This window comes from Phalacrocorax carbo, chromosome 22 (genome assembly GCF_963921805.1).
Source record: "Phalacrocorax carbo chromosome 22, bPhaCar2.1, whole genome shotgun sequence".
NCBI lineage: Eukaryota > Metazoa > Chordata > Aves > Suliformes > Phalacrocoracidae > Phalacrocorax > Phalacrocorax carbo.
In genome coordinates, this window is record NC_087534.1 from 1,867,811 (window position 1) to 1,883,500 (window position 15,690).

Genomic DNA, 15,690 nt, shown 5'->3' on the forward strand with positions numbered 1-15,690 from the left:
TTTGAGATAAAAAACCCAGGAGAGAGGGAAGATGGCGAGAACAGACAGCAGGTCTGATTTCTTGCGAAGGCAGCAGTTCCTTGCCCCACAGCAAAACCCTGTAAGAGCCAAGCGAAGAGCGGGGCTGGATCCCCCCCAGCAGCCTCTCGCCTGCAATTTCAGCATTTCAGGAGGGGCCGTGCAGTTCAGGTTCAGGTGCCTTCTGGCACGGGCAGAAGCTTCCCCCTAAGGCAGTTGGGTGGGGAGCAGAAACACCCTGTGTTTTGCAGTGTTTTGCAGCATGGAGCTGGGTAATTGGGCGTCCCAGCAAAGGGCAAGTCCCCACTCCCTTTCTGACATCCCTTCACTGACTGCTCCAGCGCAGGCACAGGGACAAGGTGCCAACATGGTTCGGCAGCTCTCAGCAGTGGGGAGCCCTCGGAGGAGCTTCGGGTGCGTGCCCAGGGTATGTCACCCAGCTCCGACTCGGTGGGGTGATAGGTGAAAAGCTTCAGTGCCAGATCTGAATGCTAAAAACAGCCAGAGACTTCCAGAGGCCTGGCCCTGGGTCCTCCATAAAGGAAAAAAAATCCAAGCAGTGGAGCCGGCGGCCAGCAAACCAGCAGGAAAACCTCAAAGCCTCTTTAGAAGTGTCTTAAATGGGGCATTGCCGGAGACAGCACTTGGCCACCCGCCAGGGCTGGGACCCAGCTCTGCCTTTTATCTCCAGCTCCCTGCCTGCCAGGAGCGTCCCGGCCATCCCACTCCGGGGCCACGTCCCCAGGGAGGAGACCTCCCCCACAAGTGCTGGGGCACGGGAGTCACCAGGAGCCTGGGAGCCGGCAGCTGGGGCAGCCGCTCGCTCTGGCACGCTGGATGCGAACTGGAGAGCTTCTTTTCAAATTCCCAGCAAACAGGCGGTTTTCGGGTGGGGAAGAAACAAGCCCCTGCCAGGAAGGAGACGCTGCCCCCAACCCGCACTGCCACACATGAGCCCCTCCACAACCCTGGCTGGACTGGAGTTAGTGATGGGTTTGTTTTAAATCCCCTCTCCCCAGAATTCAGGGGACCTTCTGTGCACCCCACCAGCAAATCCCCTGCATGATGATGCAAAGTCTGGGAAATATTCAGCTTTTATTGTGACACCCCCCAGTTCATCTGCTTTACCACCAACACTGGTCCTGCCTGTTAACTCAGAGCTCTGGGTCCCAGGAGGAGTTGTGATCTCCAGCCCCACCGTTTCTGCAGCACCAGCTGGGGCAGCCTCAGCTGCCCTTGGTGCAGAGCACAGAAACGCATCAGAAAGAAGATAAACGCTCCCGTTTGTCCTGCCAGCCGCCGCTGATCCCAGGCCGGGATGGTGCAAGGCACCCGGAGCTTGGCGGAGCAGCTGCAATGCTTGCTCGGAACAAGATAAAGCAGCACAACAACAAATGGCAACTGGATTATCAGGTCTCTCGCAACAGGCAGCGGCGCTGGCTGCTGCTTTGATGTGTGGAAACGGGGCAGCCAGGCAGGGTGGTTGCTCTGGGTCTCATCTCTGCAGCGTTTAGCACTTGCAGCAGAGGAACACCTCTGGATTTTGCTAATCGAGGACAGCCTTGATCAACAGTGGCCAGCCTTGCTTGAAAACAAACAGCCCAGCCCTAGCTCTTTAAATCAGAGGCAATGGCTTGCACACAAAGAACAACTTGTATCCTCTGACATTAAAGGCTTCAGTGAAGAAAATTTTCAGGTGGATAATCCAGCAAGCACAGCAAGGAGAGCAGGCGGAAGGCAGAGATCAGAACGGCTTTGCTTAAAGGAGACGGAAGAAATCCACCTGTATTTCACCATCTGCTTCTCTTACCCCAGAGGTTTCCAAACTCACCAGTGTCTTTCCAAGGAGACTGGGCCAGTGGCAGGGTTCCCCCAGGATCCTTCCACCATCCCCACCCTCGTGGGGCAGCTGGGGAGCACTGCAGCCCCACCTGCCCACAGCATCCCCCCGGCCGCAGAGGTACCTCTGCCTCCCCCTTCAGTGCATCCAGGCTGGTCCCTTTCCCCAGGGTGGGCTGTGGGAAGGAGCTCAGCTTTGCCCAACGAGGGTCTCGGGTGAGACCCGGTTCATTGGGTCAGATGTGCTGCAAAGTGGCAGTAGCTGCAGCGACCTGACACAGAGAACGGCCCCGATCCGAAAGGATGCAGCGATGGCATCCTCCCACTGTGCGGCTTCCTTTGCAGCGGAGCCAGCGAGTGCCAGGGCTGCTGGTGCTCACGGGAAAAATAATAATCGCACCCTCTAAATAAAGCGAAACCAGTAACAGATCGAGCTGCATGTTCAATGTTAATGTTACTTATGAGCGCATTTGCCATGAAATTATTGTTAATTATTCATCCCGGCTAATGCTCAGTTACTGTTGATGGCCTTAGAAATTGCCATGCCGCCTGAGTCACGGCAGAACGCGACATATTACAGCAATAAACGAGATCATATTCTGCCATTTAATGTTATTGTTTAATCAATGGTTGGGGTGTTTTTCCTCTCCTTTATTTGGCTGTTTTTCTCGGATGTTTTTCTCTGGCCAGGCAGGAAGAGCTGGCAGCCCACAGCAACCTCTGCCTGCCCGGCCGGATCCTCGCCCCTGTGCTTCGCCACACCAAGCACATGGTCTTGTCCCCACTGGGCTAATGAGTGCTATTAATGATGATCGCATCAGTCTGAAATGGCCCTGACACCTGCGGTGTGGCTTATGTAGGGTGAGGGATACAGAGAGGGGCTCCCCGTTGGGCTTGAGCGTGCCCGTCCTGGCCGGCCGCTCTCCCCTCCCAAGCTGGGTTGAAAATTTGTGACATATTTAAATCGCTCCAGCCTGTCCCTGGCAGCCCACAGCTGCAAAGGGCTCTGCCACCCGTGGGTCCCAGGACTGTTCACACCCCTGGGTGTGCCTGGCTGTGCCCAGCCACCCATCTTAAATGAAGAATTTATTTATTTCTTTTTAAAGCCTGAGATTACAGTGTGATAATTAAGCAGTCCTCCTTGCTCACCTGCATCCAGTGCCCAATGAATGCAGCAGACGTTTTGGTGTTGACTTGCTGGGTGCAAGGACGAACCCTTCCCTGGGCAGCACAGACCTCATAACACCCCGTGCATCCCAAAAACTACCTGCCTGGCTGTGGCGCTCCTGCCTCCAGCCAAAGCCATCACGTGTGCCCAGCTCCAGGAGCTGCTCCACGTTTCAGTGGCTTCTCTCTGGCAGACCTCGGCTGGTCCAAATCCAGCCTGGAGCTGCGCCTTTCCAGAGGTGATGCAGCCCTTACTCTCCTCTTTGCAGCGCTGTACCCAAGGAGCAGGAGAACAAACTGTTTGGCCGTCACTTCTGCAGGACAGAAATTTTTATTTATTGCAAGGATACCCTCAGGACCAGCTAAGCCGGCCTGGCTGGGCTGGGCTCGACCTCCGGGCACCGCTGCTGGTTCATAGCTGCTGCGGAGCCTCTTGTCCCTATCAGCTCTTGGGGTTGATGCGTGTCCTACAGCACCCATTTTTACCCCAAATTCAGCAGAATGATGTAACGTGCCTTCCCCAGGATGGGGGAAGCCGAGAGCCCTCGGGCACAGCCTGACTCTGAGGTGCTGCCACCCCCAGCACTGCTGCATGTGGGCCAGGGGGACGGAGGAGGAGGAGGAGGAGGGTGCAGGGCAGGTGAGCGGCTCCTGCTTTCCCCAGGCAGCTCTAGGGAAGAGTCTCCTCCTCGGGCAGCGTACCAGGGCTGGAATCCGTGGGGGGGATGGAGGCTGTGGGGGGTTTGTAGTCCACCCCATGGAAAACCTGCCCACCCGTGCCCGCAGGCTCGGTGCTGGAGGGCGTGCAGGCCTGGCCGTGCCGACAGCTCTCCCCGCTGCCGGCCAGGAGGCACTCGCGGCACCGCTTGCCGATCAGGTAGGCAGCCTCCACGAGGCTCAGCACGACGCAGATGCAAGCGGTGATCACCATGAAGAGGGTGAAGATGTTCTTCTCGGTGGGCCGGGAGATGAAGCAGTCCACCACGTTGGGGCAGGGGGGCAGCTCGCACTTCACCAGCCGGGGCAGGGTGTAGTTCCTGTAGAAGTGGTAGAAGATGTAGAGGAAGATCACGTCCACGCCGGCCTTGAAGACAAGGCTGAGCAGGTAGGTCCACCACAGCCCGCCCCGCTTCTTGCCGGGGTTGGGGTAGATGCAGCGGCAGTCATCCCCGCCGGCGGCGCGGTGCCTCTGCTCCTTGGCCTCCCGGTAGGCCACGTGCATGATGACCAGCAGGGAAGGACAGGTCACCAGGATGAGCTGCAGGGCCCAGAGGCGGATGTGGGAGACGGGGAAGAAGTGGTCGAAGCAGACATTGGTGCAGCCCGGCTGCCGCGTGTTGCAGTCAAAGTCCTTGTGGTCGTCGCTCCAGACCCGCTCGGCTGCCACCACATAGACCAGCAGGCGGAAGATGAAGACCACGGAGAGCCAGATGCGGCCGAAGGCCGTGGAGTACTTGTTGACGCCGCTGAGGAGCCCCTCGAACACCCCCCAGTTCATGGTCCCCTGATCCCGTTAGCCAGCCTGGGAGGAGAGAGGAGATAAAGTGACACCAAAGAAGCAGCAAGAAGTCCCCATCGGAGCACCTGTGTGCCCCAAACCACTGAGCCATGCTGCCACCCGCGTGGCCTCAGGGACTGTCTCTGGCCTCTGCTCGCACACGGGGACGCACACCGACATGTGCCCCAGCACAGACCTGGTCTGGGCGACGTGTCTCCGTGGGGTCACAAAGACCTGGCAAAGCTTCCCGGTTCTGCTGTGGCAAAAGCATCCTTCAACCACTGCCGTGCTCAGCCCTCCGTCATACTGCACCACCCACCCCATCTTTCACCCCATTGCCCAAGTATTTGTTATTAATTTCCCGTACGTTGCCAGGTCTGGCCCAGCCACACGACAAATAGGGGCAGGCGGGGCATGACTCACCCAGCAGCTCCACCACCATGTCCTCTCCCATCGCTGGAATCTGCCGTCGCCTCCAGGCCCCCACCCGGGCAGCGCAGGAGGAGCCGTGCGCCGACCCACGCCGTGCCCACGCGCCGGGCACGGCACGGCACAGCGAGCAGCCACCGCGGCGCGGAGACGGCGGGCGGGCTCGGGGGGGCTGCACAGCCCCAGACAGCGCCGAGGTGCTGACCCAGGGCTGGGCGGCCACAATAACCAGTTTTGATCAGCTCAGGCTGATGTCAGCCCGTACCAGCGCCAGGACCCCGAGCAGCTGGTTTGACCCTGGATTGCATCATGCCAGATAAATGCACCCCATGCAGTGTGGGTCTGCAGCCAAGTGGGAATCCCAGGGCTGTGTTTGAACCTCTTTAAACATTTTGCCTCTCAGTAAAATCGCAAGATTCCCGCTCACTGGCAGCGCTTTTGGGGGTGAACACATCCCGCTGCTCCGCACAGCCCGGCCTGTGCAACACGTCTGCGCGCGGGGCTGGGGCGGCCGCAGACGCTCCCTGGGCACGTACCTCCTGCAGGAGCCGGCACCTTCAGTCTTCGCTGGGGAGATCCCCGGGGACACACACGCAAAACCCCGATTTCTCCTTCCCTGCGCACGCTTCGGCAGCAGCCCAGGATGCGCCCATCACCCCGGCATCGGGTCGGGCTCTGCGGCATGTGGCAGACACACCTTCCCCAGCCCCAGCGCTGCCTTACCAGGGCTGGGGGCTGCAGCAGAAGAGTGTTTTCATGCCGCTTACCTGCGGGGAGTCCCTCTGCCAAGGCTGGCACTGCTGCCGGTCGGTGCCTGCCCACGGCAGGAACGCATCGCCCGGTGCGAGAGGCGCCGCGTGAGTCATCCCTGGGCTCCTGGGAGTGAGGAGGAGATTCCCAGGGGGAAGGGACAGGGTTTGGGGCAGATCCCCACATGTCCCGTAGGCTGCCAGATTTCCTGCAGTGAAGGGCTGCCGTGGGGGCCCAGTCCTGCAGCTGTGCAGGGAAGGGCTGCATCAGCTGCCCCACGGCGGGGAAGAGTGCACGCTCAGGGTGTCTGCCCCCAGCTGCCACAGGAACGCCAGGATGCCCAGCACAGCCTGGGGTCCCTCCATCCCCTCCATGGTGGGGTCACACCCATCTTTGCTTGCTCAGACCTGCCCTGGTGACATGTCCGAAGCCCTGGGAGCACCTGCCTGGGGCACCGGGAGCCGCTCAGCCAAACACCTCCCTTTATAATCCCTTTTTACTTAAACTTTGCACCATTGCAACAACTTAAGAAGAGCCTTTATCCCTCCCCACCTTCTGATGAGTGGGTGGCAGTTGATTATTTCACTGGGAATTAATTAACCACTCTTCCTGTGTTCCCCACACCTGGAAGCTGGCACAAGTCTCTTCCCTATCACCCCCTCCCTGTTGCCAGAGCCTGGGAACCCTCCCAAGATGAGCCCCCAGCTCAGAGAACCCCCTCTTTGAGGCCTGACCCCTGGCTCACAGCTCTGGGGTGCAGCCGGGAGCACAGAGCAAGGGTGGGGGTCAGATGGGTGGGGGTCCAAGGAGCGGGTGGTGCTGCATGGGGTGCAAGAGCTCAGGTATGGCTGGAGTCATCTGAGGAACAAACACACGGTTCATTTGCAATTCCACTGGGTTTAAAAAAAAAATGTAGAGAAACAAATCTAAACAGCTGTAAAGTAAATTACCACTGTTTGCGGATGGCTCCAGGGAAGAGTTCTGCAGTTTGAAATCAAACAAGCCCATTTTTATTTTTTTTTTTAACGTGTCTGTGCAGTGGCTGTGCCGGGAAGGGGGTTCCTGGGGGCTGTGTCCCCCAACAGGCAGGCGGGGAGGGCCTGGCGCAGCACCCATCCCAGCAGTGTCAGGGGGGGGAATGTTCTGCCCCAGGCGCCCCCAGGCTTGGGGGAGTCCAAAGAGACTCTCGTAGCTTGCTGTTTTCTGGGTTAAAATCCCCTCTTTTGGGGAGAGGCCAGATGTGATGGGCAGTTTCTGCCAGCGTTGGGCTCCAAGCAGAGCAGATCTCGCTCCCTCCACAGCACCCAGCGGCCCTTCTGGGACGGCAGGCACAGCCACCGTGACCCCCCCTTGTCCCCCTGCCCTGCTTTGACGGCAGGACGAGAGAGTGAGCGGCCACACAGCTTTCCTCTGTGTCCTGCTGTTCAGGACTGTCCGGCCGAGCCAAAGTGGAGATCATCTCCCGTCTGCCTGGCAAATACCTGGTGGAGGCACAAAACAACTAAACAGGGAGACAGAATAACATGGAGTGAGGTGAAGCAAGAGGCAGGAGCCGCTCTGCTGCTGCCCATCCCTCCCCAGCAGCAGACACCAGCCACGGCATGTAGCAATGCCTCTGCTCTGCAGCCAGCGCTCGTGGTGCATCCTCTGCCCTCGGGCTGGCGGGCACCGAGCTCCCGCAGCCAGAGCTGCCTCCCCACCGCTTAAATTTGCCGGAGATTTCAGTTTTCTGGAGGCAGAAGGAGGGGGGGTGCCGAAGGCTGCACCCTCCACCAGCCAAAACCAGCCAGCCCCTGCGAGTCCGCAGTGCTGGGGACGCAGAGGTGTATTAATGGCAGCACTTTATCTTCCAGGAACAAGCCCCATTAGTACATTTTCACTACAACATGAAATATTAATAACACTTTGCATTTATATAGCGTCATTCATCCAGGAGTCACCAGCCAAGCTCCTGACATGAATCAAATACCACAGCCAGCTCCGAGGAGGCAGGTAAATAGGATTATACCCATTTTCCTGCTGCACACACCGAGGCACAGGGTTTCCTCCAGGGCGCCAGTGTGTTGTGCCGATGCATGTCCCGGGTGCTCTTCTGGCTGCCATCTGAGGATGCCACCGCCCTACAGCTCACAGGGCCCTCTGCCCTGCACAGGGCATCTCCATCAGCCCACCCGCTCTGCAGGGAGTTCTGCTATCGTTAGACAGAAGTTGCTATAGAAAAGCCAAACGCTTCCTCGGGCCACTGGCATGTTGCTTTTTCCTTGAACGTGTTGGAATTGCAAGAAAAGTTTTTCCACTTTGTAAAATAATAATAACAACAATAATATTCAGAGATTTTTTTGTCCTTTTGGTCCCTTCCTTGACAGATTTTGCAGATGCAAAGCACAGCAAACCTTGTGCCCGTTACTTCACCCCCTCAGCACAGCTGGAGACTGCTCTGCTCCCCGGGAAGCCAAGGGCATTGCTGGCTGATGTTTCAAAGCATCTCCATCCCTCCATGAGCAGCTCCTGCAGGTTTAGCTGCCTGACACCACACGGGTGATGCATTCCTGCTTTCTCCAGCCGATCTCCAAGATCGGGTGCCTTTGCTGAGGGTGCCAGCAGCCAGGCTGGGGCGTGCGGGTGGCCAGCAAGCGTCTGGGGGTTATTGGCTTGCATTAAAAGTAATAGCCAAGGAAGGAAATGTGTTTTACGTTCATGCTGTGAAGAGTGAGCTGTCTAGGTCCTCTCTTTAGAGAAGGACCCCACAGGCACACGGCAGTTCTCCAGGACCATCTGCTAAACTTCACCAGCTCCAGGGACTCACAGGGTCCCAGCAAACCCTGCTCCCAGGCACCACAACGACCAGGCAGGTCCTGAGGTCTCTGCTTCACTTTCAACCAGGTGAAACCACGGGTGATAGCTGGGTTTTCTACTGCAAAGTTTGATATTTAAAAATAGAAAAGTCCAGCTGAGGAAGTTTTGGGGGACACATCCCAAACACACATGGCCAGCGGCTGCTCCCCAGTGGCACTGGCAGGGCTGAGCCGCTGCCTCCTCCAGCTGCTGCAACGCTACTAACGTTGTGCTGACGATGCAAGGAGGGGAGTCGTCCCGTGCGGTTAGACGTGTCAGCCCACAGACAGCTGGGCCCTGACGCAACCGGAGGGCTCCTGCAGCATGAAAGAGCCAGCAGAAAACCAGTGGGAAAGGGCTATTTTCATCTTAATAAAGAGCCTTATATTTAAACCCTCCTTCAGGTCTATAGCACAAGATGATTGCAAAGGCTTTTACACAGTAACTCAGCAGGAATTGCTTCTGCTTTCATTGCTGTTGCATGCAGATGCTGGTTAGCAGGGCAGAATCCCATTACTGATGCTGGATAAATACAGAAAAATAGGTCCTGGGTGAAATTACAGAGCGTGTGGTGAGCGGCAGGGAAGCGCTCTTTGCACAGACCAGCCCCCCCACTGCTCCCTTTACCCAGCACCCTTGTTATTGAAAGAAGAAGGCACCTTGTTTGCAGATAATTAAAAAACCCAAACAGATCAGTGAAAACTAAACACACAGAGCAGGCTGGATGTTGGCTAAACCACTGGGAAAGTCTCGTGAGCGTCTGTCCCCTTGCAGCCACGCTGGCTGCTCTGTGCCTGGGTCAGCCCTTGTGTCCCCCCTTCCCTGGCCCCATCCACCGGCCCACGGCTCCCGGCCGCGCTGCAACCCGCACTCCCCCGTCCCGGGGCTCACGCAGGCGGTCACCACCTCCCCATGCCGCCAACGCCTCGGGAGCCTTGCAAAAACCCCAGGGATTTCCTAGGGAGGCTCCCACAACTTTTCGGGCTCCACCTGTGGCATAGGGTGCCAGAAAAGGTCGGTGAAAGGTCCTGCAGATGCTGGAGGCTGAGGGACACATGCCATGGGGCTGACCTCCCATCTCCCAGCAGATACAGGAAGAGCCAGCGCAGCCCCAGCACCGCAGCCAGGGGCTCAGCAGGAAGGGAGAGGGGTGAGATGGCTTCAAACCCTGTTTTTAGCAGGTCCCATGGGGCCCTGGAGAGGTTCTTACCCAAAGCACTTCATGCAGCACTGCTGGAGAAGGAGGGAGGCTGCAATTAAAGGGAGGATGGTGAGAAGGCGGCACTGCTAACGAGGCTGACAGCAATTAAACCGCCCTGCTGGCACAGCAGGGGGCGAGGGCAGTGTGCTAATGAGGAGGGGGCTGTGGCACCCACGGAGACCAGCGCTGCCTGGCGAAGGTGTCTGGATCCAGCATCACTGAACAGATGCTGCAGCAGTGCAGGGGCCACGGTCCTGCTGTGGCTGGACCCGTGGGTACCGTGGGGTGGGGGAGCCCATGTGCGGTACCCCACGGCACCCACCAGCTCCAGCACAGAGGTGTTGAAAGGACCTTTCGCTGCCTCACGTCAGCATCAACCCTGAGCTGCCCCAGGAGCTGCGGCTATTAATGTTTCCCCTGGTGCAGGTTTCCTTCACGCGGCCAGGACAGGGGTTTGCAGATATGTTGGGTCTGTTCAGAAGCTCTCCTATGGCAAACCTGTGTTGTTGTAAGGACTGGCTGGATCAGAGCAGGCAAACCCTCCACAGCCCAGCCTGGTAGCGGCCATCTAATGTGGCCAGAACCTGCTAATCTGCTAACATTTATAAGGGAGACTGCAGGGAGTAACCTCATTTCTAGGGAGAGCTTAATTAATCATGGAATCAAACTGACTCGGTGAGGTGGTTTGCTGCCAAGGAGATAAATTCACATGGTCAGTGGTGGCTGAGGATGGGGACCAGGTTTGCAGGGACCCAAATCATCGCAGCTGATGGTGGTGAGCAGAGAAGGGGACAGGGTGAGCAGGGTACCAGGGCACACCTGTCCTGCAGAACCTTTCTCTGCACTGGGAAGCAAGTGAGGAGGGCACAGAGGGGAGATGCTGCTGTGCCACTCTGCCCCTGTGAGGGCAGAAGAGCATTTCCAGCCTGTGCAGACCATGTCCCTGCAGTGATGGCAAGGGAAGAACATGGAGGGCAAACTCATAAGCTGGAGGGGACTGTGGGCAGTCACCCGGTCCTAAAACCCAGCAGAGAGGGTCAGGGTCCCAGGATGCTCTCAAAGTGGGAGCAGAGCCCATGCCAGCCCTCAGCCCCTGCTGACCGCCGCAAAGGGGCCCCGTTACGTCTGTATCAGGTCCTTTGGCCAAATGATCATCGTGCAAATGACATCTTTGCCCTTGCTGCTGACCTTGGCAGCATTCAAATGGGCGACCCACAGGTCAAAGTCTTTATATCCTATTACCAGTCTCCTGAGTCATGGCTGTCCCCTGGCAAGTTATATTATTTTGAAATGGCAGCTAAATGGGAAAGAGGTCATGCTCCCAATACAGCAACAATAGGACATGACAGCACTTCTCTGAGTGATTAAGCCTCAGGTGATGTCGGGGCTACAAGACAAGTGGCTGAAGGCTGAAAGACTTTAATCACCCCGGACATGTCATCGCATCCTCGCGCTCCATCCTGCCAGGGTGAGCTTTTAGTGCAAAACGGGAGCGATAGAAAAAATAATCAAGCCCAACCTGTGCGCTCACCAGTTAGTTATCTGTGCTGCAGGTACCGCTGTTAATAATCAGCCCGAGCAGCCTGTTGGCCCTCAAAGATCATTGTGCAATAAATAAGCTCTGATGCCTTAAAATAACTGTCTGGGGCCACCAGAGCAGACACTAGATGGCATTGGGAGAACGCGCCGTGCGATGCCGGCCGCCTTCCCTGGAACAGTCTGGCAAAGCAGAGCAGAAAACTCAGGATGACAGAGCAGAAAATGTCTCTCCCGGGGAGAAGCTGCCAGCTCACCTTCAGCCTCGCACCAACCTTGCGGCGGGGCGGCTGCGTGGCCTCCGGCTTCCCTGGGGCGAGTGGGCTGGTATGGCAGAGCTCACAGCGCTTAGCCTCTTTGCTGAGCTAATAAAGTAGTTTCTTCCAACATATATTTTTTAGATATATATTTTATTTTTTTTTAAAATGAGGACCTGGGGGCTGAACCCCACACAGCTGCTTGTTGCTCCTCAGCTGCCCCTGCCAGCACCCATGCAGCTGTCTGGGCGCTCCATGGGTGGCTGCCTGGCTGGGGTAGGATGGCCCCAGCCACCCAGCACAAGGGATGGCTGCGAGGAACGGGGCTTTAAAGCGAGTTCAAAGCTGAATGCTGCTGCTGACCCATCCCTCTCCTGCTGACACCAGAAACCTGCCAGCTCCCTTCACATGAAAAGGAAGATTTTTCTCCTGCAGACTGGGCATGCATTTTCCTGGCCACCGGCAGACAGAGGGGTCTATGGGGGAGCAGGGAAACATCTGACGTGGGGACTTGGGGGCTGCATCCCCACAGCCAGGCAGGGGCTTCAGGCTCAGGGAGGCAGCTGAGGATTAACCCTGGAGAGGGCAGGAGATGGACAGGTTTGCTCGCGCAGAAGGCAGAGCAGCCAGCGGGGGCTAAGATGCTCCAACGCACCCCCAACTCAGTGCCTTGGGAACCCCAAGAAGGCAGACCCTGCCTGCCACCTACCATCCCTCTGGCCCAAAATGCCCGGCTATGGGATCGTTTGCCTCTAGAGGCCTCTGCCAGAGATATGCTCTGCATCCCAGCATCAGCATTTCACCCCAGGGCGGCGTTTGCAGCTGTAGCCTCCAGGCAGCTCGGGGCTGTGACTGCAATAGGGCCCCCGCACAGAGATAGCTGAGCCTTTCGAGCCTCTGTGCAGGGGGATGCCCTGGGCAAGCTCCCCCCAACACTGCAGATCTTGCCCGTGAGATCCATCCCTGCATGTGCCCCTCACAGCCTGGTGGGACCCACCTGCCCCACTCCCATCCTCGGGGCTGGCATGTCCCTCTGCCTCCCCGGGCGCAGCCTGCTGGTGGGGGAGGACAAACTGCTGTCCCTAGATCCACTCTTGCTGGGACACCGTCCCCCAGCAGTGCCCACACAAGCCCCTTTGTGTCCAGAGTGAGGGGCAGCACCATCAGCCCTGTGACAGCCCCCAGGCTGCGCTCTTCAGCAGGGTGCTTCCCCCCCATTCCCACCAGCTATTTCTGCTGTGCCCTGATCAACCCCTCCCTCCAGATCAGCCTACCAAGATCTGTTTATCTGTCTGTCCATCCACCCCTCTGCATCTCGGTCACCCCCTCACCCGGGTGCATCAGTATCCCTTGGGCTGGTGTGGACAGGTCCCTCCTGGGAACAAGCCTGGGGATATTCTTAGTGGGGCAGCATGCTCACCCCCCCGACATGTGCAACACCGGGTTGGAACCAGAAACTGTTTGCAGCAGCCAGGATCAGTCAGGGTCTTTCCCCTTTTGCCTGCTCCCCATCACCTGCCAGCCTCCTCCCGCCCCGCAGGGACAGCGTCTCCTTCCCCCAAATCACCTCCCGCATCCCCACTGAGCCGAGCCGACTTTTGTGCTTTGTCTCCTAAATGCTGCATCGCGCAGGCAGTCCAACAGCCACAATGCATCTCCTGATTGCAGCTCGCTCCCTTCCAGCCAGCCCCGGCCTCGCAGCCCACGTCTCCCCTCTGCGCTGTTGGTGGCAGACGGCACGGTGCATGGCACGGCCGCAGCCCACCCGCTCCTCCCCTCCCAGGGGTACCCCAAAAGCCTCCAGCCCTCTGGAAAAGGGCACAGCTGGGCTTCGTGTCACTCTGGTTATGCAGGGGGGAGCTGCTGGGGTGATGCGACAATTTATGGGGTGTGGGATGCTCTCCTGCTCCAGCCTGCCCCTGCTCCCTGTTCCGTGGGGCTGAGACTCCCCCTGCCCTGCTCTCCCTGCCTGAGCAGGGTTTGAGCCAAAACTCACTCTCAGAGGCACCTCTCCCACAATGCTCAGCTTTTTTTTGGAGATCTCTGCTCAGGCAGTCTGACATTACAATGCTCTTCTGAAGGCTAAAAATTTGCTCACACCCCAAGAAAAATACTGTATTAAAAACAACCCATCACCTCCCCCTTAATTTGCTTGTGCTGCTCCCGGGGACTCTGGGCAGCAAATGTGTGAAATGAACTCTGAAAAGGGCCCAGACTTGGCTCAAAGCAAGAGATTTTGCATCATCGTGTCTTAAAATGTCAGCACTTTAATTAGCTGCCATCTGAAGCTGGAGTAGGTCTGTCTGGAAAACAGCTAGCAAACTGTTTTGCCCCTCTCTGTTTTCAGTTCAGATTGAGAAATTCATTCAAGCTGACCTTTTCCCTCCCAGACCCAAAAAAAAGTTCCCAATCCATATTGGCATTTCCTAAAAATAGGACAAAAGAGCCCCCCAAAAATACCAACCAGCTGTAGGGATGATGTTGTACTCAGCTAAACTGCATCACGCCAGTGCAGGGAGGAGCTGTGTGCCAGCGGACTTCACCGGTGAGAATCCTGCCCTGGGAGAGACGAGGCGATGCTCCTGGGCTCCCGCGGTCACCCGCGACAATCGCGTGCCCCGGCACGTCCTCCTGGCTCCTCTCCAGGGCTCCCACCATGTCTCATCGCCCCTTCATTAACTTGGAAGGCTCCACAACATTCATTAGGTGCCAGTCTGGGATGTGCAGCAAACACAGTGGGACACTTAATGAGCTGGAGATTCAGTGACTCCATCAGCCTGCCCGCGGCTGGGAGCTGTGGCTGCCTGCGCCTGGCTGAGCGGGGACGGCGGCACGGTGCTCCCCACGCACGCTGCCACGGCTCCCAGAGAGGCAGGGGCAGGCTGGCGCGGCAAACCAAGCGAGGAGGGTGAGGTCTGGGGGATGCAGGGTGCTTTTGAGGGGAAGATGGTCCCTGCTATCACCCATCACCCACTGGACCTGCTCTCAGGACCCAGGCTCTCCTGGCATCCCCCTTGAGCAGCACCTAGCACCGCTCTAACACTCCGTGAGCTGGACCTGAGCGCAGGGATGACACGGAGGTAATCAGCACCATCCCTAGCTCCCCGGGAGCCCCCAAGCTGCTGCTGAGGGGGACTGAGCCACAGGGCATCGCCCCCTGCAAGCACCTCCCAAGGCAACGCAGGGTTCCCCACTGTTCTACCTCCAGCCTCATTTGTCATTCCCACCAGTGTCCGGGTTTTCCCTTTCATCTCCTTCCAACACTGCTGCCAGGTCTCCTTCATCCAAAAGGAAAACTCCCAGCTAAAGTTATCTCAGATCAAGGTGTCACCTGCTCAAAGTTTTCTAGTGCATCATTTAAATCTTCGGTCTCACTCACCCTTTTAGTTTTATTTTTTGTACCCGTAAGGCTGCCGGAGTCATAACTTACACTCCAGGATAATTTCTTGCTCTAAAGGATACAGTGAATTCCTTCACAATTTGCTGACCAGCTGAGAATGCTTCTCCAGGTGGGTTATGCTGAGTAATTATTGGATTTCAGCTGCTGGAGATGGAGGGTTGAGCCTTTTTATGCTCTGTGTGTGTGTGTGTGTTAAATTAAAGAAAGCAAAGCCAGAGGAAGCACCTGAAAAACCATCGTGGGAGGCCACGATGCCCCACCAGTCTCCAGTTTTGGAAATGTCGGTGCTGAGGTGGCACAACACCTCAAAGAGCTTCCGTGCGCCAGACAGGGCCGTCTTCAGCACGACATCTGAGAGCGCGAGCCACCAAAAGCCAGGGGCCGCTGCCAGGAAGGGCCACGCAAGCGTCCACCGTCATGATGGCTGGGCACTGCGAGGGGCTCAGGGATGGTGGTTTTGGGTCTGAACTTGGCCTGGAGCCCAGCGAGCATCTTCTGAGAGATTAGCTGGTGCTGCGCAGGCCACTGGCACAGCCCGGCACCGCGGGCCGCTCTGCCCTCTCAAAATGGCAGAGCAGCAGTTGGTCCCCTTTGCAGAGCAAGGGAAAGCTCGAGCCAAAGAAATACCTTCCTCAGAGCCTAATAATTCTTCAGCACGTCAGAGGAAGAAGAGCGGGATCAAAAGCATCCTCCCTGCCTTCCCGCTCATTGATGGAGACCCTGGAGTCCTGGCCTCGCGGTGCTCCGGCTTTGGTGGAGT

General features: G+C 57.5%; 1 protein-coding gene across 1 annotated transcript; it reads right to left on the reverse strand.

The window, feature by feature from the left end:
- Window positions 1–2,943: 2,943 nt before the first annotated feature.
- On the reverse strand, window positions 2,944–5,812 carry LOC135316734 (gap junction beta-5 protein-like). Its single transcript, XM_064471160.1, has 2 exons — window positions 5,471–5,812; window positions 2,944–4,528 (listed from the first exon to the last, which is right to left on the reverse strand). The coding sequence occupies exons 1-2, from the start codon at window positions 5,633–5,635 to the stop codon at window positions 3,695–3,697; spliced, it is 999 nt and encodes a 332-aa protein (XP_064327230.1). The 5' UTR covers window positions 5,636–5,812; the 3' UTR covers window positions 2,944–3,694.
- Window positions 5,813–15,690: the final 9,878 nt, after the last annotated feature.